Raw genomic sequence first — 24,201 nt, 5'->3', positions numbered from 1 at the left:
TTCTTCAAGGCAACAGATTTTGAAAAAGTTCGCTTCGACCTTTACCCACGATGATTTACGCGCATTCCAGAGGGCGTTTACAGTAAATAAATAGTATGGAAGTGACGAGTCATCACATACAAACATGAGTTTTTCGCGTAATTTATGAAGCTTAGCATTGAATTCCACATTAACTATTGAATATTAACAGCCTCTGATATGCATATGTGTGTTTTTTTTTTTCGCTTCATGTAACAAAAAACTAAAACCGACTATTTTTAAATCACCATAAATCAGCGAAAAACGTTCGAATTTTTTTTAAACATAGGTTAGGTTAGGTTAGGTTATATTGGCTGAGTGCACCTCCTTCATGCATATACACCAGTCCATCACAACTAATAATTACTTTAATTTTGTTGCGACGGCGGGAATCGAACCCGCTACCTTAAACATACCACGGATGGAATTGGTTACACCTTAACCAACTGAGCTAATAAAGCGACTTCTTTAGAGATCCTTGTATTCGTCTTGCAAAACTAATACAAATTAGCTATCTCTCAACTCTAGTTCTATTTAAAAACCAAAACCTTCCTTTGGCTCTCCCTGACACTCCTGGAGGGGCTGCGGGAATGGTATTAACGTAAAAAGATCCCTTTTATAATCCTCTTGAAATTGGAAATTCCAGCTCTTTATCTTGAGATGTTTGTAAGGAATTTGATGGTAGACAAACTTTTTCCCATCACTGTATATTCAAAATAATATCCAAGTTAAAAAACAAAAACATACCACGATATTTGCAATGTGTCAGTTCATCAGTCAGGTAACTAGCTACTGTACTACATTACATAGTCTGTTAGCTCACATGTCAGTCAGTTACTGAGAGTTGTGTAGTACTTTTAAGTTGTATATTTCTGTACAAAAGTCCAAGTAAAATAATCTTTCAATAAATATACATTTTTTTAAACTATAGGATTGTGTTTTTTCTTATTAGGCTAGAGTACGCTTTTCTTCAATTGTGGTCGAAAAGGTACAAAATAGTTATGCAATATTTTACTGTAATAAACGCGAGGGTGGTTGATATATTATGTAATTTATTTACAATAAATAATTAAACAATAACTTCAATAGTTGAAATCAAATTCTACAAAGTATTTCTTAGTTTGATTACCTAAAATTTTTTAAGTTCAATAAAATATTCTGCGCTCCTAAAAGATATTTATTGCGACGCATATACTAAATTTCAAATCTCGCACTCACCTGCAATTAGAAAGTTCTTCTCATCACCTCCGATTGAAATTTTTATTGCGTTTTTGCTTCGAGTTCCACGATGCAGCAAGTTTAATGATGTATAAATTTTAATAACTACTAGCGGACCCTATAGTCAATTGAACACCCTCCCTTCGGCCTGGCTGGAGCCTTCGGTAGTGGTGTTCGCTGCGCTCGTATAAAGCTCTAATAAATACCTATTAGCAATGCCTGAATAATAATAATTAATACCCCAATACTACTAAAAATACATAGTAAATTGTAATAATAATGAATTATATTATTTACATGCGCTCCCACCATTTGATGAAATTTATTTATTTATTTATTTATTTTTTTTTTTTTCTTTTGGTACGGAACATACGAAAACACTTGTAGCGGACCGAATTGTGAATCTAAACCATCATGACACAAAAAACTTCATCAAAATCGGTCCATCCATTAAGGAGGAGTTCAGTTCTAACATATACATAGAAATATATATAAAAGAATTAATATCATCAATATTTTATTTGCTTTTATTAGACTTAATGTCTATAAATTTTGCATAGGTTTATTATAATTTTTGGTTTAATTTTTGAACCATTCACATATTATAGACTAGAAGCCCATGTAAAAATTTTCGAGTGAAATGACCCACCAGGAATCATGTTGAAAAAGATGTTTCTTTCTGTATGTAAAAGTAAGTTTAAACACCATGGCGCCAGTTTTGCGCGGTACATGTGAGTACAGGTGAAAATATGAATGTCACACCCCTTGGTGTCACCCTTGCACCAACAAATATGTACGGCATTGCTGGATACTAACTCTGTATAAGTATTTGAAGCGAATCACATAAAAGAATAGAAATAATTTCATCCGAAAAATTTTAGCATGGGTTTGTAGTCTATTAGTTCAAAATACAATCATCCGAATTTCAAAACTTTAAAAGCTAAATGTCTCACGTCTACAGTTTGTTTAATTTTTCAAATTCCATGGATCATACGCTTTTTTCAATTCCGTTATATAAATTCAATTTCACATTAAATGTAACTGGAAACCACGATAATAAATACGTAATTTACTGGTTGTATCATGTGGCTCTTATAGAATGCTTGTATTTATTCATAGACTCTGTTCAGGTCCAGATACCAATCCATTGTAATGAATACATTGCTCCGTCTTAAGTGTTCTTTCGCCTCACATCTTCGCCCTACTCTTAGTGTTCTTTTTTGATGAGATATTTTGATGAGTCTAGATAAAAGAACGCAGGATCGATATGAGTGACAAACACTTGGAAACTTTTATATGAGCAAGGAGTGATCACGACAAAAAACTCATAACGCCAAAACAACTTTCTGAATGTCAAAGAATCTGAAGTTCTTACATAGCCAACCATCACTTAAACGACACTCAAAAATACCAAATCGAATCAAAACAAGAATTTACTCCAAGGCCATTGCTCATACCTACTATTGTGGCTCTAGATGACTTTATAGCGCATTCCATTCAATAAAATAACTCAATTGTAAATTTATTTGTATATTTATTTGTTGATTTAAATCGAAATAAAATTGAATATGTCATTGAGCATGAGGATCAAACCGAACATACATGCATACATATATTACAAGAAACAGGAGTTGTTATAAGACTGTGTGTTAGTAAATATGGCAATATTAAAAAACATCAAACAGCAAGAAGCCACAGCCTAGTCAACCAACCAAACCAAACCGTACGTACATATAATTGTAAGTAAAATAATCATCGGTCACTCTCTTCTTCTTCTTCTTAAAGTAGTGAGTTATTCTTTGAATTAACATTGACAGCAAGACATTTTCTTTTCTATTTATATTCAAGTGTATTTAATATTACATACATGGTTAACCATAGGTGGGAGCGATAAAAATTTTGAGGACAACTCACTATATACGGCATTGTTGAATGTACATCCATACATTGTGGATTGGAGGATAATAATTTATTTATTCTTTTTATTATTTGATATATTGTATATTTATTTATTACCATTGACTTTTATGTACGATACACTAGAAGTGTGTGCTTTAAGCCCATTTAAATATTATTTTTGTTACTATTCTGAAATACCCTTTTTACAGGGTCTTCTATTTAAGGGATGCGTTAAGGTTATCTAATTCATAAGGTAATTCATAAGGTATGCGTTACCTAATTCATAAGGATTTATAGGAAAAATCTAAAAAAGAATAAATTTTGGCGGTAAAAGCTCAATAAAAACCTTAAATGCATAATTTTCTTTGGGATAATTAAAAATAAGTGTCATCTCATGTAATTTCATGCATGAAAATACTTTCAAAATGATTTTTAGTATTATATTAATCGATTAATGACCATAGCTTAATTGTTTGTATATAATACTAAATTCATTTTGAAACAGTAGTCATTCTGTATATTAAATATAAAACAAGTGAAAACAAACAATGGACTGAGTTAATTGTTAAAAAACCATGTATAGATAGTGTTGATTACTCTATCACATTACACATTTACTTATACATATCACACATACATAACTGATAATCCCATATTAATACATACCTACTATAAAATATGCATCTTATGTGTGCCCTCGGGATTAAACTGTTATGTTTACAAAAAAATGTTTCAAACAAAAGTTGTTTATTTTTTGATAAGAAACATTTTTTACATTTTATCTTTTGTTCTATCTCTAACAGTTTACAAGATGAGTCCTACGGACCCAAGGCCAAATTGACCTATGTTGCTCATTTACGAGCTCGGCCTTTTTACGTCCTGAGTGCGCTGTAAAAATTTCAGCTTAATATCTTTTTTCGTTTTTGAGTTATCGTGTTCACAGACGGACGGACGAACAACCGAAAATGGACTAATTAGATTATTTTATGAACACCTATACCAAATTTTTTTTCGTAGTATCAATATTTTTAAGCGTTACAAACTTGGAACTAAGCTTAATATACTATGTATATTTCATATATACACGGTATAAAAATGTAACTATACTTGAGTTATTTTACCGCGGCCAATTTTTTGAACTTTAAAGTGGGTTTTCGAGTCTAATAGAAATTTATTTTTATTAAGTTTAGTTATTTTAGTGCAGAATTAAAAGGTTGAACCTCATAAATTAAACTATGTGCTTTAAAAACGTACTTTGTTTTTTTAAATGTTGGCCTTAGTAAGGGCATCGATAACTATACGCATTATATATATTACAATCAAACATTCTCGAAGCTTTTTGTGGTGTGCAACACCAAACCTAAAAGTCCTTTCTAATTGCCTAAAATAATTGGCAATTATTTTAATAAAAATATCGACTTATATAGATCATATTTTTTTGATCATATTGGAGTGATGATTAACTGTCGCACTTCGATTGTGTTGATCATAGAATTGATTTGCTAAGATTGTGTGATGGTATTGTTAGAGTGAACCGAAAATCACATTGACTTATATCTTAGAAAGAATTATAATATAAAAATATTATGTCAATAATTCATATTAAACGATTTTCGCTATGTTTTCCATCAAAAAGGATAAATGAAATTTTTATAAAAATTATATTTATATGTATTATTTATCGTGATCAAGTTTTACTATGTTCGTTGCATAAATATTCATTGTTATGTTGATTTTTTTTTATTATTTACTAAACTTTTTATTTTTTTATGTAAAATAATATATTGATATTGATTTGTATTTAACCAAATATAGTAAATTATTTTTAATTAATTGAATATTCATTTGCGAATATTTTTACAAAACGGAACAACTTGTTTGACAAGAAGCATATGTCTACTAAACAAAAGTGTTTTCGAGCAATGTTTGTGTTTTTCTTCTTCCAAATATTTAAAATTTAACTCTGAAAAAATTACTGCTAAAACCGAGTGGGACACTCCACCTAATTTTGATTTTGTTGTTGTTTATCATTTGCATAAATTGTTAGAATTTATGAAAAAAAAATTAGTTTTAAAATCTCTATACCTATTATATTATAAATGTGAAAGTAAGCATGTTTATTTGTTTGTTTTTTTGTTACGCTTTCCCGCTAAAACTATGGTTTTTAATGAAAGTGTACAGCAATATAGCTGATATATCAGAATAACACATGAACTATAATTTATAAACATATATTAAAAAAAAAAAAAAAAAATTAATTTAATTTGACTTTTTACCATTTTTTAAATTTTTACTGTAATCTTTAATTTATGGTTCAAAAATATGAATCGTACTTGTGGAATAACATAATAGACCTTTTTCATGAAAAACAAAAAATGCTTTTTGATAATTTGTTATGAAAATATAGATCGAGTAGCCTGTAACTCAAAAATTACGCATTTTTAACAATAAAAACACTATGAAAAAAATTGTTAAAAAGTCACAATATTGGAAATATTTTAAAACGATTTTTTTTTGGCTCCACCGCATACGTGATCTGTGATGTCAATCCGACAAGCAATGACAATAAAAGAGTGTCAACAGTTGTATCAATATATCACTATTATCAACTTTAACTGACATCAAGCCAACCTTCGTGTAACATCGTGTGTTTCCGGATCGTTTTCGCCAATTTGAATTTAAATGATTTTCATTGTCTGTTTTCTCCGTCATATGGCTTCAAAAACATCGGGGAAAAAAGCCCCTTTATCAAGGGATTTACTTTCATTTAAAAAAAAGCAAAAACAATGTGAAAAAGTTCTATTATCATCTCAAAGCTTAATCGCAATCAATTCATTATCGGAAAAGCTCTTAGCTTACAATGCAGAAACTTAACTGAAGACGTCATCATAAGTTTAAATTTGCTTGAACAGTTACTTTTTGTACCAATATTGTACTATATAACATGTTTATAATAATAAAGCCTACACGTAATTAAAATTGCAAAATAATTTGTAAATAATCATTTAATTAATCTGTGAGTCAATTAACTGAAAATTAATTAAATGTCATGAAACCAAAACTTTATTCAAATTAATACAAGTTATGTATATATACTTACTTACATTACATTAATAATTCTTGTCATTTTATTTATTTATTTATTTATTATAAATTGTATTATTTATTTATTCACATGTTTACGTATTTAAAAATCCACCATGTATTATTATAATAAATACAATATAATATGGAAATGTCTACAGGACCAGCGCCTGCAATAATTTAACCTGTCACCAGTAGTAGAATTCACTAACCAGTTAACAAAAAATTCTGTATTGTATCAGTATAGCGTCATAAAATCAACTATTATTACAAACATAACCCTCTGAATCAAGTCCCTACCATACTTACCAATATTAATTAATTTTGTTGCTTTAGAAATTGTAAAATAAGAGACGAAGTTGGAAAGTAGTCTTAAATTTTAAATGTAAAACATGTATATATAAACCATAGACTTATATGTCCGGTTACTAGGATAACTTCCTGAAATTAAATTCATGCACGGAGCAAATACCTTGAAAATGGTCATCTTAAAATATCGGTAATTTTCCTTAATTTTGAAACGAGCGTACGTACATTTAGTTCTCCTAAAGATAGACATGAAGGAGTCAATTTTAAATCCGATGTGTGCGTATGTGATACTATCGGCAATAGGTTTTATTGCAATAGGTTGCCGACTATTGCATTTATACTTGAAAATTAATTTCGCCGGAACCGGCCATATTACTTTCTGATTTTTGTTATCAGCGCCGGTCAGGTTGACATTTCCAATATAATATACATATTTATTACTGTATGAAACCTATTAAACGAGTATGTATTTTATAATTGAATGTACGTTAATACATTTTTCGAAATTATTTTAGTACGTTTTATTTTTTTTTTAAATTGCGTCATTTAATACAGTGTGTATTGTGTGTAAACGTGTAACCATAACTTAACGAGAAGTATCAAAAACTCTTGAGAAAATTGTTCTTATTTTTGTAAGAAATATTTATTATTATTGAGTTTTTCTTTAACAGTTTTCCAAACGCTATTTATTCGAGATACACAATGGATTAGTTAAAAATTCAAAATGGTAGAATTTTTAGCACCTGTAGCTTCGGAAGAGGTCATATTTTTATACGCAAAAGTTAGGAATACGTCAAGTTTACATATAAAACTAAAAAATGACTATTTCTACCAAAACCGAGTAAAAAAATTCACTAATTACTTTTAAATTACATATGGTGAGAGATCTTAAAGCCTAAGTAGTGATTAAAATGTATATACCAGCTCAACACTATCGAATGGATTAAAATTTTCGAGTTATTCCATTAAGTAATCATAAAGAAAATGTCGCTAAGAATTTTTTTGCATCATTTCGAACTTAAAGAAACAGTTTTTTCTAGCAGAATTAGAATCATGGACCTGTTATAGCTTAATTTTAGAATGATAAAAACTACAAAATCATAATATAATACCAATAATCCGGCACCCTCGCGATAATCAAATTTTAGAAAAAAAATTCCAAAAAAGATAATTTTCGTTCCAGTAATGATATTTATTATGAATTTTTCTGTACAATCCAGTAATCTGAACATTCCAATAATCCACTAGCCTCTGATTTTTAATAGTGTTGAACTAAGGAGATTGTATTGTATTTATTTTTGAGGCAATGCTACGTGGCTAACACCACCACTGCAAGTTTCGAAGCTGTAACTGCAAAACTTACTCTCAAAATACTGCATATATTTCTCTCACTTTTCATTTATTTATAATACACGAACTGCGTATATAAAACAAGAAGGCCTGTAAATTAAAATTATCAGGTGTTTTAATTAAAAGTAGAATTTAATATAAATTGATTAAAATTCTAAAAGCATTTCTATATAGAAATCTAATAACTACATTAAGAATATACATACCTATATCTATCCATGAGTTTAATTTATTTTATATTAAAATGATTTCCTGATTTCTAATTTAAATGCTGTAAACGATTCAAGAACTTTACAGTTACATTTGTAATAAACCAATATCATTTACAACCAATGTCTTATTTTATTTAATTGGTCTATTTTATTCCATTTAATGAATATATATTTTGGAAAGAAAGTGCTTGTCTTAGATTTGTGTTTTATCAAGACGGAAAGGAAGAGCAATGGAAATAATCGAATTTAATTATAATTGTGGCTCTAAATTTCTTAGCCAAGCCTCTTATCCACGATTAATCTGTTTTAACGAATGATTAGAATTAATGGGCCGCTGAGTGAGTTTTCGGGACCGATTGAGGTCCACGAAAAAGACCTATGGTTTTTGACTTATTATTTTCCGCTGAATTCCAAAACCAGTCGTTCTTTCGAAATATGGTCGGGTAACTTGTTAAATATTTAATTTTTTATAAAGCCATCAGTCATACTAGGTAATGATTTTTGCAATTTTACCAATGAAAATGGAATGAATTTTTCTGAAATATTAATTAAAATAAAAGTTATTAAACAATTTCGGGAGATAGCCATTTTCGCTTATATCTTGGATTCAAATAAAAATAATTAAATCCATATTGGAGTCAGAAACTATAGTTCACTCGAAAATGTCTTACATATTAATTTTTGTATACAAGATGACGATTTCTCTTAGGCATAATTCGTTATGTATTAAAATAATATGTTTCATAACTGAAATTTGAACCTTGATTTACTAGTTTTACATGCAGAAGGAGCGATTTTTATTTATAGGTAAGCAATTTAAATAATATAAAATGACATATTATTATTATATTAAAATTAGTTACAATAGGCGTTAATATTTTATGAATAATTATCATGATGACAGAAACATTATTTTATTGTAATTTTAAATATCAAATAAAATATATAACTGTTTATTAATAGAAAAACTCTCACCAAAACAAAATAGTGAGAGTCATTTATAACATCATCTCTTCTATTAAAAAAATTAAAAGTTAAGTTGAATCAAGGAATATTTACTTAAACCTGTAGTATTTTGAGAAAAAACATAATAATAAGTTTCAAATTTTAAAATAATATTTATTTTAGATTTTCCATTTTCTGCATAAAAATTAAAACTAAATCAATAAGTATTTCAGTTTTTGATTTGATTTACTATATTGTTGAGATGGACTTACTTGAGTCAGCCTTTCTTTGACGACCTCTCCGACCAAAAGTCCGTCGACGTCAAAGCTCTCCTGTTGTTCTTAAACAGCTCCAAATGATTCATGGAGTAGACAGGGGATGGGCCAACCCATTTTTGATATCACAACCGACCCTATGGTCTAAGTGTGTTCCACCCCAGGACAGCCACTCTAACCTAATCTAACCTACTATATTATTCTCTTTGTATGTATCATCAATTTGCGACGTGTCAATACCCTAACTAATATTGTAATGTGGAATTAACTCTGTCTGTTACGCTTTCACGCCTAAACCGTTCAATTTTGTTGATTTCCGGTTGAGAGATAAATGGGAACTAAAGAAAGGATATAAGGTTCTTTTCGTCCGAAAAATAAAACTTGAAGGAATAAAATAGGAGATGAAAGTTTGTATAGAGTTTATATATCTCAAGTTAGGGATTGGTTTTTCACAGTGTTTTCATTTGACGCGTAGTAAAGTCTAGTGAGCAGAAAACTACTAACTATTAACAGATCCCCCGAATAGGGAAAACATTTCCAAAACTACACTTTTCTTCTATACCTACGTATTGGCTTTTTTTTCTGTGGTGGGGGTATAAAGTTGGAATTAAGAAGACTGGCTGTGCGGGACAAGTGATACTGGATAGCGTATGGTAGATATATATATTGCCTTTTTGAATGATTTAGTGAATTGATTCATTTTTCTTCGCGAAAAACAAAACCAACTTTTATTTTATCCAGCTTTAACAAGAAGAAACCTTTTTTTTGTAAAAGGAAAGCTGTTGTGGTGGCGTTTATATTACATGCTTTTGATATTGGCAAACATTTTTAATTTCTAAGTGTAAATATCTTGAGTAACAACTCTTATAATTCTGTGTCCAGATATCATATACCTATATGACATTTTCCAATAACAGAAGAAAAAACTCAGAGTCACCTTTATATCGGACTCGTACTGTGAAACTATAATAAACATATCATCATAAGTCATTAAATATTTATTAATTATTAATGCTTCTTGCATTTAATAATTTATAATTACTATAATATTAGTTTTTACAATTCTATTTGTATAAAGTATGGTGTAATGAATATTACTATTATTTGATGAATATAATATTCTAATATGAGCAGTGCTGTGTGTGGAGGGCATATGTAGGGATACGCCGTATAACCGGTGATTTAATCTGACCATACAAGCATATACAATGTGCTTATTAAAAATTAAACTTTAGATTTTTCTAGCGCATATCTTCTAATTCTTACGTATTGTGATATTCATACACGTTGTTTCTCGCTAATAATATGTAAGAGAAATAAAAATCAATACTTTTCTCACATTTTGAGAAACTTACACGCTCATATTTAATCATTAATTGGTCAAGTTATACCTGAAAAAAGAATGATCAAAAAGTCCAAATTAACTATTTTTATTTTGAAGTTGAAATATTTATGACTTGTTTTTCAAAAAATCTCAATTTTGAAAAACTAAAAATAAAACCTTTTGCTGTGGACCACATTAAGATCTACGATTGAATATATCATCAAATCGAATTATAGATATTCAAAGTTCAAAAAATGAGCTATTTTAAAGATTGCCTTCGAAATTATTAAGATCTCTAAAAATCTTAACTTTTATCCACAAGTTTTAATTAGAGACTTATTGACAAAATAATGTCAATAAGTTGAATTGACAAAACAATGTCAATAATGTCAATTAATCGAATTACTTTTAGTGGAGTAATCCACTTTTAGTAAAGTGGATTTTTTGTAGTAAACATTTTGCCAAGTCGAAAAGCTACCAGACTCCATGTGTTACAACAGTACCTACTTGAACATTAGATATAATTTTTTATTTGACAAATTATCGTCAGCATGCAAAATTTTATTTAAGATCAACAATATTAAAGCTCAATTGATTTATTTTGACTCGAACTGTACCTGGTAGAACGGTATATTGATCGTTTGTTCACCCTAGATTCATTGACGAAAAAGTCAACTCATTGGAAAACAATTTATTTCAAAATTCTAAAATTAAACTTTCCTTTACAGGCTATCGTGAAACAGCATTTGCTTACGCAATATCTGCTGCGGGAGTTGCACATAGTGTAGCACGTGCATGTAGTCAGGGAAAATTATTGGAATGTGGCTGTGATCCAGCTGGTAGAAGAATGTATTCACAAGGTGTTTTATCAGGCAATGTACCTGATACAACTACTCCACATCGGACAGTTTCAGCAGCATCTCGATGGAAGTGGGGAGGATGTTCACATAATTTACATTTTGGTGTTGAATTCTCAAAGTTATTCCTTGATACACGTGAACAAGCTGGTGATATACATTCGCAAATTAATTTACACAATAATCAAGCTGGAAGATTGGTAAGTTTGTAAAATACGAATTAATACCAAGAACTAGATCGGTGAAACTTTAATCGTGTTCTAAACTTCTTGGATTTGTACATATATAGATATCAGATTGGCTGACTAGCTCAATTATAAACGAGAAAAGATGAAAAACGCTGTCTTTTCAAGTACGATTGTTTGATTAACTACTTGAAATTTTGAAGACACAAAAATTTAAAATACATACTGCCTGCGTTGTAGATATTCGTGATTTATTGCAAGAAGTCCAGTACATGACAAAACTTTGATTGGTCTGATTCTCAGTTAAATAGTTAAGTCATACAGAATGAATGAAATTAGAATTTAAAAAAATCATGAAACCTGAAGTAAGAAGAACCTGAAGAAAGACTTTCAGTTTTCAAAAAAAACACAATATTTTGAGTATCCGATATATTCAAACTTTTGAAATTTCCGCTATGCTCACAAAATGAGCCTAGTTAGAACCAAATCAAAATAATAGGTAAACATATGGCCTTCCTCCAAGCGATGAAGGGATCCCCTTAAGCATTTGTATTAAAAATATTTAATTGAATAATCTCCGAACTATATAATACTATATAAGCCTTCTTATAGCCTTGATCTTATTATTTTAATTAAATGTATAGCAAAACATATTTTTAAAAACATATGCGTTAGCAAATAATTATACTAGTTTATATTGCATACAGAGTGAACTATTTTACTTGATAGGTTGAAAATTTTGTAGGTTAACTAAAATTAAAAAAAAAAAAAAAAAAAAAAAAAAAATTTGCGAATAATATATTTTGAGCTCAAAGGGAGGCATCTTCTAGATATCTCGAATTCTTGAGAGGAAAACTTTAAATTAGATATATTATCCCTTTAAAAAAAACAATCATCTATTGTTCGACACAGACTTTCGTAAATCAAATAAGTTTGACAAAAATTGATTGTAAAACTCCAACTATAGATGAAAGTGTAATTTTTTATTCCATTTCTGATTTTAGTAAAAGATGCAAGGAATAATAATGGAAATATTTCTGTATAGTCACTCGCAGAGGTGTGCAAAGCCTTGCGATATTAAAAACTAAATTTTCAATCCTATCTCAATTTGGGGAAGCTGAATCAAAAAAGTGATCTTTTCAAACTAAGAAAAGTAATATTATTTTGATTTCTTCTCTTTTGAGATCCATGGACCCAGAAATGGTTCGATTCGATTCAATAATTGAAGCGCACAAGTAACATGGTGTAAAATTTTATTTAGAAATTATTTATTTTGTATGTGATTTCACTCAACTCAACTAAATTGTTTAGGAATTGCATTATTTCACATTTTAGTTATATCTATCAAGTGACTTCAATAATAAATTTCAAATAATCACGTATTTATGTCTTAACCAATTTTGAGGTAGCTTAAGCACGCAAAACTGCAAACTAGTAGGAACTTTTCATTTGAAATACAAATATAATTAGGGCAAGTTAAGACTTCTATCAAGCAGCCATTTTAATATTTTTGTCGCTTTTACAGAAACAAAAAAACAAAAAAAATTAGTAACAAACGTATGAACTTGAGATCAAAATTGTAAAACATAAGGACAAGGTGTACCGAATAGGATTACTTTAGCAAAAAACATGGAATTTATGGGCACTCCGTATGTAAAATAATATGGTATTATATTGAACATTTATATTAAATAAGAGTCCTTTATGATAAATATAATTGTATATATAACTTGTATATATAACTACTATTATTAATCTCTTTTAATTCATGAATCAGATGGATCAAATCCAATTATAGTACAAATCATTTCAAATACAAAGGGTGAGTTATAAGGTCAATTCCCCACCAGATTTAGTAAAATTATTCGATTAATGTAAGTCTGCTTTAGTACAAAATTGCTTCGCTTAGACGCTAGATGGTGAAATTTTGAAATCTTTTTTTTTTTAATACTATTTTACAAGAACTGTTTATATTGGTATAGTTTTATGACGGAATAATTTGTCCGGGATTCTACGTCTTTTGAAACGATTAACAAGATATTCGCAGGAGTTTTAAAATGTTATTTACTCGATTAAAATTATTCATGATATCTTTTTGTCAAAATAGTTTAAAAAATGTACTGACTTAGCTTACACGTTATAAGTAGTTTATATAGAAGAAAGAATACCAAAAAACACTATACCTAAAGCATACAATTGAAAATCATAACAAAAAATTATTTCTATTCGACATAATCACACTATATCCGACCAAAAGGACAATAATTTATTTCAAAATAATAATAATTTGTACAAAAAAGACTCATAATAAAATTGTATATAAACACATATAATAATATATGAGAGATTTAAAGATATATCCCATTTAATTTGTATCTTATATAAATAATATATCCGTTCAAAATAAGTGTTTTTTGCGGCCTTGTTTCATTCATTATGTTAAAGGTATATTATTTATATTTTATTATTAATAATGACATAATTTCTAGTAACTGAGTGTCACATAAATTTATAAATTAGAATCGCCACTCAAATCTCGTAATTTATTTTTAATGACAATACAAAATATCTTATTACTTTTATAATTTGTGATATTCACTTTGTCTTTTTATTTTAAATTAGTGTATATTTTATGGTATAAAACTGCAATATAGATAAATGAAGAAAATTATATTTCAAAAAATATGCTTTTATTAAAATGAGACCAAAAAGTTCAATATTAAAAGTTCAAGATCACAATCGATCCTATGGCCTAAGTGTCTCTCTCGTGAACAGCCAATATAATCTAACCTAACCTATTTTCTGATCATTCAAAAAATTTCTATACATAGTCTTAGCTACTTTAGTCAAAATTACATAAAGGGATTTGATCTAACTTTTTATTTTTTTCAAGAATTAGCTCCCCGAAACTCAAACTTCTTTCAAATAATAATTCTAGATGGGATAGACACAATGGGATAGAGACGATTAACTTAATTCGTTTGAAAAACAAAATTTATTCACTACCGGAAGTATTTGACCGAAAAAAATACCTTGAAAGATAAAACTAGAGGCTTTCAGTAAAGCTAAAGTCATGTACTAAACTTTTCTTCTATCACATACGATTGGCTGCTGTGGACGCGTGACCCAAGGAACGATCGCGACTCGCTATAAAAATTCCCCCTTGCCCTCTTGTCTTATTTTTTATTTATCATGGTCACGGACATACACGCATATGCCCATACGGAATGTACGGATTAGGTGGTTTTAGAGACTTTTATATCAAAATGCTGGTGTTTCAATCAACATTTCTGAGAGTTACATAAAGGGTATAAAAAAATGCCCTGTGTCATTGCTCTTACAAACTCATTCGAACTTCCCTATAATGGGAATACTGGGAATTTAATACAAATTTTTTTAACTTAAATACGTTGAACTAGATTTTTGTTCGCCTCATTCAAATGTATAAAATATTTAAAAAAAATTAACAGTTAATAATTTGTAATTACTACAATTGTTAATTACAAACAATGAAATTTAATTATGAATAAAAATAATAATAAATTATGATTTTATAAAATAAAATTAGTACTACTAAACACTAAACTAAACACATATATAATTGCATATAATAAAATTTATAATAACGTCTAAAATGTAAAATATATTTCCCACACTTTTTCAAAAACCATATAACAAAACATAATTAAGAAATGTATATTAACTAATGATAGATAATATAAATAATGATAATAATAATAATAATAATAATAATAATAATAATAATATGCATCGTCTTGCACCTTGTGTTTGATCCGACTAATCGTAAACTAGATAATAATTTGGCTCTTCTAACCTAAGAACTGAAATACGCTCTCTTTGAATATGATCGTAATCGTGATCACCGGGGTATGTTCTACCATCATCTTGACTCCTGTGGGCTTTCCGTTGATCTCACGTTGTCCTTCCTTTGATCAGCTGAGCTTCGAAGTTCACAAAGAGCTTATGCATGTAATTAAGCAAGAAGTTTTCATCGATATGTGCAGAACGGGCTAACCACAGAAGGAAACGCTACTTCTGTGCGTACCACCTATCTGAGCTGTACTACTTTCTGAGATACAAATATGAAATGGATCCCACGCCAGTCTACCATATGAAGAAGAAATGCATTCTGTAACTTCTTCTAGAACTTTTTGTTCGCATTTACCAGGAAGCTTTCCGCTATTGAGTCTAATATAAAGCTCCAACATTTGCACCCGTAAAATCATAGCTTCGAAAGAGATCCAAACCGGAGTACATACCTTGATATTCTACAAGAACTGCGACAACTGCAATCTGGCTGCTTATGAAGCTGTACTTGACCATCGATCAAAAAAACCAACTGACGACTCGGAAGCTAGGCTGGCCTTCGGAATTTGCATAAATTGACGTGTACAAAACACTGTACGAACACAAGGCTATAAACCCTCTTCAAAAGACGAAGCTGCTTAAGAAAAAGTTCATATTCAAGCAGTGTCGATTTCAAAATCCTAACATAGGTAAGATTATTAGTAGCGAGTCTTTCTCGCAGGATATGTTTGCTATAAAAAAAAATCAAGCAGTATTATCACTTCTCCGAAATACCACCCAAGATACATTGTGGAAGCATGGCATCCAAATATTTCACCTATCCAGCCGTAACTTGGATTTAAACCGTACGTCTGTACTGTAAGGAAGAAGAAAAATATAAGCTAATCGTAAAGGTGACCATCATAAGAAACCTGTTTGGGTACCATACATTATTTGCAAAGTAAGTCGTTATTAATATAAACGTATAATATAGATATTTGTTTTTCGCTAGAAACTGCTTGAGTCATTTCGTCCATTCCACGTGAAATATTCCATATCTACTTATTAGAATGAATAAATAATATCAAATACTATGTACACAAACGTATAATGTTTTCTCACTTATTTTAATATTTTGATTACTTCTTTATAAAAGTAATTTAATAAGTTATCTCTCTTCAAGTTCTGTATTTTTATTTTTTAAATTTTTTATTAATTTGTTTTAAATACTACATCATGATTTTAATATTACAATCTACGTATATACAGAAGATTAGCTTTAAAAACTAGATGCGGACACAAATGACTTCCTTGGGTACAAAAAAAACAAAAAAAAACAATAACTTTGTGTGAATATTACATATATCTAACTAGTCTCTATATATATATCTAACATCATAACATCGTATATCACCTAATATTTATAAACCTAATCATTATTATTAATCATCATATACACCTAATAATCTCATCTAAAAAAAACACTACAAATATTCCACACAAACTTCTATTCCCTTTTGACATCTTTTTTCCACGTAAAAAGGATTCTAGTAATGGATTTGTGTGTTCTTAAACGAATTTGAAGACAAAATTTTTTATTAAGAAAACTTTCACTCTCCCATTCAGCCTCTGTATTTTATTGAATAGGATTATTATGAACTCGTGTCTCGTAATCAAGACACCGAGGCGAGGCAAGGCTGCCTCGTAGTGTCGGTGAAACACTGTATCTGTTTATTTGTCTAAATTCCGATCAACAGGTTACAAAATATTGTAACGTGTAGAATGTTTATAAGTTATTAAATTCGATACTTAATAAATTATGCATGAGAACAGTGAGATTGAGAATGCTGTCGAGTTGCCACATCATTTCCTCTATGTGACGTCATCATATAATACAGAGAGATTTGGTAGTTCGGCGGCGTCCTCCCTCTCTTACCTGCGGACACTCTCACTTATGGCTAGCATGGGCATTCGCGCACTCTATACATGGTTATATAACATTGAGGCTTAAAAGCATAGAAAACGCAATAAGTGAATTATTGACCGCTAAAAAATAGACCGAAATAAGGGACCATCTTCCCTCATTGTCTTGCAGCCTGACTAAGCGCGAATATTAATATTTTGTATAAACCCGTGCATGTCTGTTTCTCTCATAGAAGTAATATAAGAAGACAAAGACAGCTAGACAGTGTACTTTATTCAGGTCCCTCTCTATAACGATCAACCGTTTGGATGACCACTTTACGGTTTCCTTTAAGACGCTGATTAAAACTCTTTAAAACGCTGTTATACAAAACCCTTTTGCCTAAAGACATTTTCAGCAACGCTTTAGTTGTATATATTAAGTGTCCAAAGGGTACGCATTTTATTGAAACATAATAAATTTTAATTTACAAAAATTATTTTGATAATTTTTATAAATATATACCGTTTGTTTTCTAATTTTTTCTAAATTCACTAGCAACCCGATTCGGCTTCGGACGGGTACAATTTAGATTTTGAAGTAAAAAAGGAAGTAAAACTTGGTACCAAAATATCTTTATTATTTACAATTACGAAATGTTAATTTGGATGTTTTATACATATCAACCTATCGGAAAAAATTATCTACATGATGAAAACGCTTTAAAATTTGTTGCGTGGTTTAGACATACGCGGAAGGTGAATTCCTTTTATACTATGTATACATATATATACACGTTTATTGTTTATTCATTCTATCACATTAAATACAACATGTATCTTATGTTCTCTTAGATATTTATTTTGTAATTTACTTAAAATAAAGTATAATATGATGAATTGAATGAGCAAATGCATCTCTACTAGACCACAAGCCCACTCCTAAAACTTAGTGGTTGTGTGTGTTGTATGAGTTTTTTTATGTCCTGCTGGGAAAAATTTTTCAATAGAACATTCAAGGTAACGGAATGTCCTTTCTTAGGACCCGGGAAAATTCAACTTCGAAAATACAATTTTCAATGTGTCGGTCAATGATTTTGACGAATGCCGGACAAAATAGGTATTCCATTTGTTATTCAATGATCTTCCTGTGAAAATAACAGAACAAAAACCCAATATTCGTTAATTTCAAGCTTGTGTAGCCAAAAATAAATAGTCGAGGAGCTGTGAAAGAGAACATCTTATGTAAGAAGTTGCCTAGCTGGGGATAAAGAACACGTTGGCCCGTGTCTTATCAATGTAAAATGATTTAAAAAACGCACGGTATACATAGATTAAATATGGGTGGTCTTAGGTTTTAAAATACGCTGCAGTATTTTAGATATAATAATTTTGTCTTTGTTTAATATGTACTTTTTATATTTGCTGCCTCTATTTATCATTAGTACGAAAAGTATGTATGTATATATATGAATATATAATAAAAATATAATAACTTATAATGTATATTTTAAAACGAAATTACAATGTAAACCAAATTAAAGTTTACATATTTTCTAAAAGGAAAGGAAACTGAACTGATTTGTATTTTTTTTTAAATCTTATTTACTTTTAATGCTTGCTGTATTTTCTTTTCGCTCCATCAATCCAAATATGTTACAAAAAGTATTTCTTCTTAGCTCAGGTGTTCATATGTTCATCATTTTTGCAGATTAATGCAAAAAGATAACATATTGCTGTACAGCCGAAAGATATATTGCACACGATATAGTCAATCGTGGCTTTATTTTCTCTAGCGTTCACCTACTACGTAAATTTTGATTTCTCCATTTTTTAGAAAGCTTTTCAAAGATTTCAAATGTGTAAGCAGGTTTGAACTATTGATTTATTACGCATATTTTCCTAAATATCATTCTTTCAAGAATTAATTTTCCTTTTCAAGAATTAATTTCATTTAACCTCACAGATATTGACAAAATAAATTTTTTAGTAAATTACAAAATATAGAAATGGTAGATATGCGCCGATACACGTGTTTTGCTAAAAGGAATTGCCTTTTTGGTGAAAACTCTAACTTTGATATTTAATTACTCATAAACCGAGCAGAAAATCGATATGAAACTTTTCAGAAAAGATAGATAAATCTGGCCTGGCTGAAGTCTTTGGCAGTCGATTTCGCTGTGCTCGCATATAGCTCTAATGAATACATATTCACAATACCTTAATAATAATAAATAATACCTCAATACAACTCAAATACCTGTTAGTGATTCTAGTTAAATATGGTGGGAGCGCAAATAAATAGATAAGTACATAATAAGTTAATATACGGCATTATTTATATGCGTTTCCACCATTTATTGCATTTAATTTTTTTCTTTAATTTCCGTTTACCTTCCTTAATTTTTTTTTCTCATACACAATTTCTTTAGAACCACTTTGTATTACACAGATATTCACAAAAATATTTAGATATATAATATATATACATCTTAATATATATATTTCTTGTGTGCGTGTGTATGTAATTGAACTCCTCCTAGACGGCTGGACCGATTTTGATGAAATTTTTTTTGTGTGTTCGTGGAGATTCGAGAATGGTTTAGAGAATTTGGTCCAGTACAACTGTTTTTGAGGGCTCCGTACCAAAAAAATGAAATTTCATTAAATGGTGGGAGCGCATATAAATCATATCACATTATGTATACTATATGTACTATGTATTTTTAATAGTATTCAGGTATTGTCAATAGGCATTTATTAGAGCCATATGCGAGCGCAGCGAGCTCTACTATCAAAGGTCAGGCCAAAGGTCGAAGGTCAGGCCACTCCAATAAATAGGAGTTAAATTGGGGTTTAGCGGGATGGGTTTAGCGGACAGGCTAAACGTAGTATAGGTATTCATGAATTGGAGTTACGTTTTTACGGGACAACGTCCGTCGGGGCCGCTAGTAAGACTATAATAATAGAAACATATTATGAATGAGTTAAGTTGCTTAACATTTTAAGCTTAACAATTATTATCATTATTGTTGTTTTTGTATTGTACTTTCAGATTTCTTCTTTTTATACATATGTATCATAAAATAACACTAGAATTATTGTAGTTCTAACACCAGGTCAAGTTAAATGATAATATCTACTTTTCTACGATAATTCTTATATCTACTTTCAAACGTAGGGATGTTCAATTAAACTAAAATTTTTAAAAGTAGATATGTTTGTAATTCAATATTATTACTCGTGAATAATCAAGTCATTTACATTGTTTTCAGTTTTCTAATTCGTTTACAGGTGGGATTACTAACTTTTACCCTAACTTTCCCATGAACCCTAACTTTCTATCGCGTAGTAAATAAGCTTCTGTGTCAATGTGGAGCATTGTCTCTCATAGGACATATACAGTGGAACTTGGTTAAGTAGGACCTGAATAAGTGAGAAACCTCCATAACTGGAACTCATGCTGAGGTACCAACACTGTAGCACTGTTATATATCTCTGTTAGTGAAACGAAGCAAACCTCTATATCTGGTATTCGTTCTTTCGATTATATCGTCACCGTTACCTCTATAACTGAGTCAGCGAGCAAATTTTTTATGCATTAACCTCTGTAACTGAGAACTGAGATAACACATACGGTGTTGTATGTTTAATTACTTATTCTTATTCTACCCACAAATTCCACACTAATTTTAAACCTCAAAGACCCTCAGTTTTAGATTTGCATTACTATCGTAAGAATGTTTATTTGAAAAATGCTGAAACGACGACTCAAATTGTTATCAGTACGTGAAAAGCTGAAGTTAATATTCGTTTATGAAAGTGAGAAGACACGCGATGAAGTCTGTGTTGAATTTAATGTCCCAAAATCTGCTCTTTGTAGAATAATTCAGAATAAAGATAAATTCAATCACATGTTCATGTTCTGAAAGACAACGAAAACTAAAACGTGTACGTTTATCAGAATACCCTGAACTTGAACAGTGTTTGCTAACATGGGTCAAGCAACGTCTTAACAAAAACATTCCGTTAAGTGGACCGATGATTGAAAAACAAGGCACAAGATTTCGCTCGGAAGCTCGGTATTCGTAATTTTTGTAGCAACAATGATTTTGATAATACCTTATTATTATTTATTAATAATAATAACCTCTATTAATGGAATCTTCTGTAAATGAGACAGATATTTATTTATATTTGGATATCTGAGACACTGGTTAAATGGAATACCTCTATAAGTGAAACAAATTTGTAGGCCCTTGATGTCTCACTTAATCAGAGCGGCCATTTTCGAGATAGAGAGGGGGGTGTTTCATCAAATTAGTAAAAATTGAGAAAAATTTCTAATTATTATATATCTATCGTTGACGGTTTATTCCACCACTTATCAAATAAAATATTCCATTGCTTGTGTCACAGTTAAAATAAATTTGACTAGGGTATTTCACCTTAGACTTAAATTTTGAGCGCTCTTAATGGAAAGCAGTTGAATTAGCAAATCTGTCTTGGAGATAGGTAAAAAATCAAACTGTTAAGAATCCGTCATCAAACAAAATATATTACACATATAAAAAATTATATACGCGTACAAATATAATAGTCACGATTATAAATATAAATCGTGAGACGATAATATATTTTAAGCAAGCAAACCAACAAACAACAGACTTGCCCACAAAAACAGAAAAGATGATTGCCAGAAGCACCAGTGGCCACCTACCTTACAAACATGAAGAGAGAGTTAGTGGCCCAAAAGGGCGGAGCACCTTAACACCTCACATATATAATCATAATAACGCATATATGCATCTATATATAATATGTATTCATAATATATGAAAAATAATTTGATACTCAAACCGCAAACAAATCCTCAAATTTTTTTTTTCTTTTGAATAGAAATTTATTCATTAAAAATAAATAAATAAATAAATATGTAATGTACTGCAGCAGTAACATTGTTTACATATTTTTTTAAGACCTATTAACAACTTAAATGGTTTTTTTATAGCTCTAATAAAAATATTTTATATTCATTAAGAATGAAATTTTAAAAAATTTGTTTAAAAACTTCATAACATGTTTGTGTTTGTGTGTGCATTAATAACTAATAAACTTATAACTAATAGCTCAATCAGATATTACAGAAATTGTCACGGAACAGTTTTTTATCAAATATTTTAAATTTTTTTCCACCAGCTAGTACCATAATTTCCTATAAAATTAAATTGAAAATAGGAAATATTTAAAAATGGTAAAATTTAATAAAAATACTTTTTAGAGCATAGCTTTTATTGTTCTAAAAAGTAGAAAATAATTTTTTCTATGAGTAACTCATACATGACTATTTCTAAAAGCTCGATGCGCTCAATATAAAATATCAACAATGTTGCAACTTTGATTTATTTTGAGCGCCTCAAGTTTTTACGAATAGTCATTTATGAGTGTATATATCGCGCATGTATATCAAATATGGTGGAAACGATGTGAAAATCAGGACGCTTCAATTAAAGTACTTAATATGTATATAATCCCTCAGAAGAACATCCTGAATGCCATACAGCCACTTTCCCTTTGTAATAGAGATTTACATTTAGTCGAGTGATCAAGTTGTGATATTTGCGTAGATGGTTATATGGTTACACTTAGGCTATAGAAGCCATTGCGATACCATATATGTGTTTTACCACATTTCCAATTTCTTTTAGCAATTTTATTTAGCAGCTCAATTATTTTAAGAGGCTGAGTGCCCCTCCATCATGCATATACCAATTAATAAAATTAATTTTTGCTGTAACGATGGGAATCGAACCCACGAGGCATACTGCGAACGGAATTGGTTACCCTTTAACCAACTGACTTACTAGGGTTGGCTGAGATAAAAAAATGTCTAAATGAATGCAATTTTGGTAATCAAGCAACAAAGTTTTCAATCAAATAATTACATAGGATATTTCTGTATTTAAAATTGAAAACAGCTTATATCCTAACTTAATTGCCTTTACGCAAGTCTCAGCCATTCACAGAGAATTTTATAAAACAAATTTTTTGAAAATTGATTAATTATCGTTAAGAAATTTACTTTGGACGAAATCAAAATTCAAGTTATTTGCATTTCGTAGAATGACTTACCCGAAAGATCACATGTGTTTTGGTAAACGATGGATGAAGTGTCTATAATTTAATTATGAACTACAAACTTTTTTTTATTTGTTTCAGGCAGTTGCGAACAACATGCAAGTACGCTGTAAATGTCATGGAATGTCAGGCAGTTGTCAATTAAAAACGTGTTGGAAATCTGCACCAGATTTTCGTGTTGTTGGTAAAATTTTAAAAGAACGTTTTCGTCAAGCCATTTTAGTGGATCAATCAAATTTAGGTAATGGTACACCATTACTGTATGTTAACAATAAAATACGTGGTACGCGGCGTGGAAAACGCCCACCAAAAAATCAACGCGGTGCTAATAGCAATAATAATCATCCAAATAAAAGGCCACGACAAAAACCACGCGGTGGAACATCACGTAAAATGAAATTACATCGTAAACGTGATTTAACAAGTGATTTGTTATATTATCAACGTTCACCAAATTTTTGTGAAAAAGATGTATCTGTGGATGTACCAGGTACGGTTGGGCGACGATGTAACCGTACGAGTACGGGAGGTGACGGTTGTGCGTCTTTGTGTTGTGGTCGTGGCTATAATATTGTCCGACAGAGACGTATTGAACGCTGTCATTGTCGATTTCATTGGTGTTGTTTTGTTGAATGTCAAAATTGTACATATGAAGAATGGATTACTGTTTGTAAATAA

At 29.9% G+C, this 24,201-nt stretch overlaps 1 protein-coding gene across 1 annotated transcript in view; it reads left to right on the top strand.

Annotated features, from left to right (window-relative positions):
- LOC123292499 (protein Wnt-10a) overlaps positions 1-24,201 on the top strand; it is a gene marked incomplete at its 5' end in the record, with an annotated part of 46,656 nt that extends 22,455 nt beyond the window's left edge. Inside the window, 2 exons of the mRNA XM_044873211.1 lie at positions 11,363-11,691; positions 23,605-24,201. Coding sequence (XP_044729146.1) covers positions 11,363-11,691; positions 23,605-24,201 — 926 coding nt within the window. The remainder of the gene's footprint in view (positions 1-11,362; positions 11,692-23,604) is intronic.

The sequence above is a fragment of the Chrysoperla carnea genome, chromosome 1, assembly GCF_905475395.1.
Source record: "Chrysoperla carnea chromosome 1, inChrCarn1.1, whole genome shotgun sequence".
NCBI lineage: Eukaryota > Metazoa > Arthropoda > Insecta > Neuroptera > Chrysopidae > Chrysoperla > Chrysoperla carnea.
This window is presented reverse-complemented; position numbering and strand designations above follow the sequence as displayed.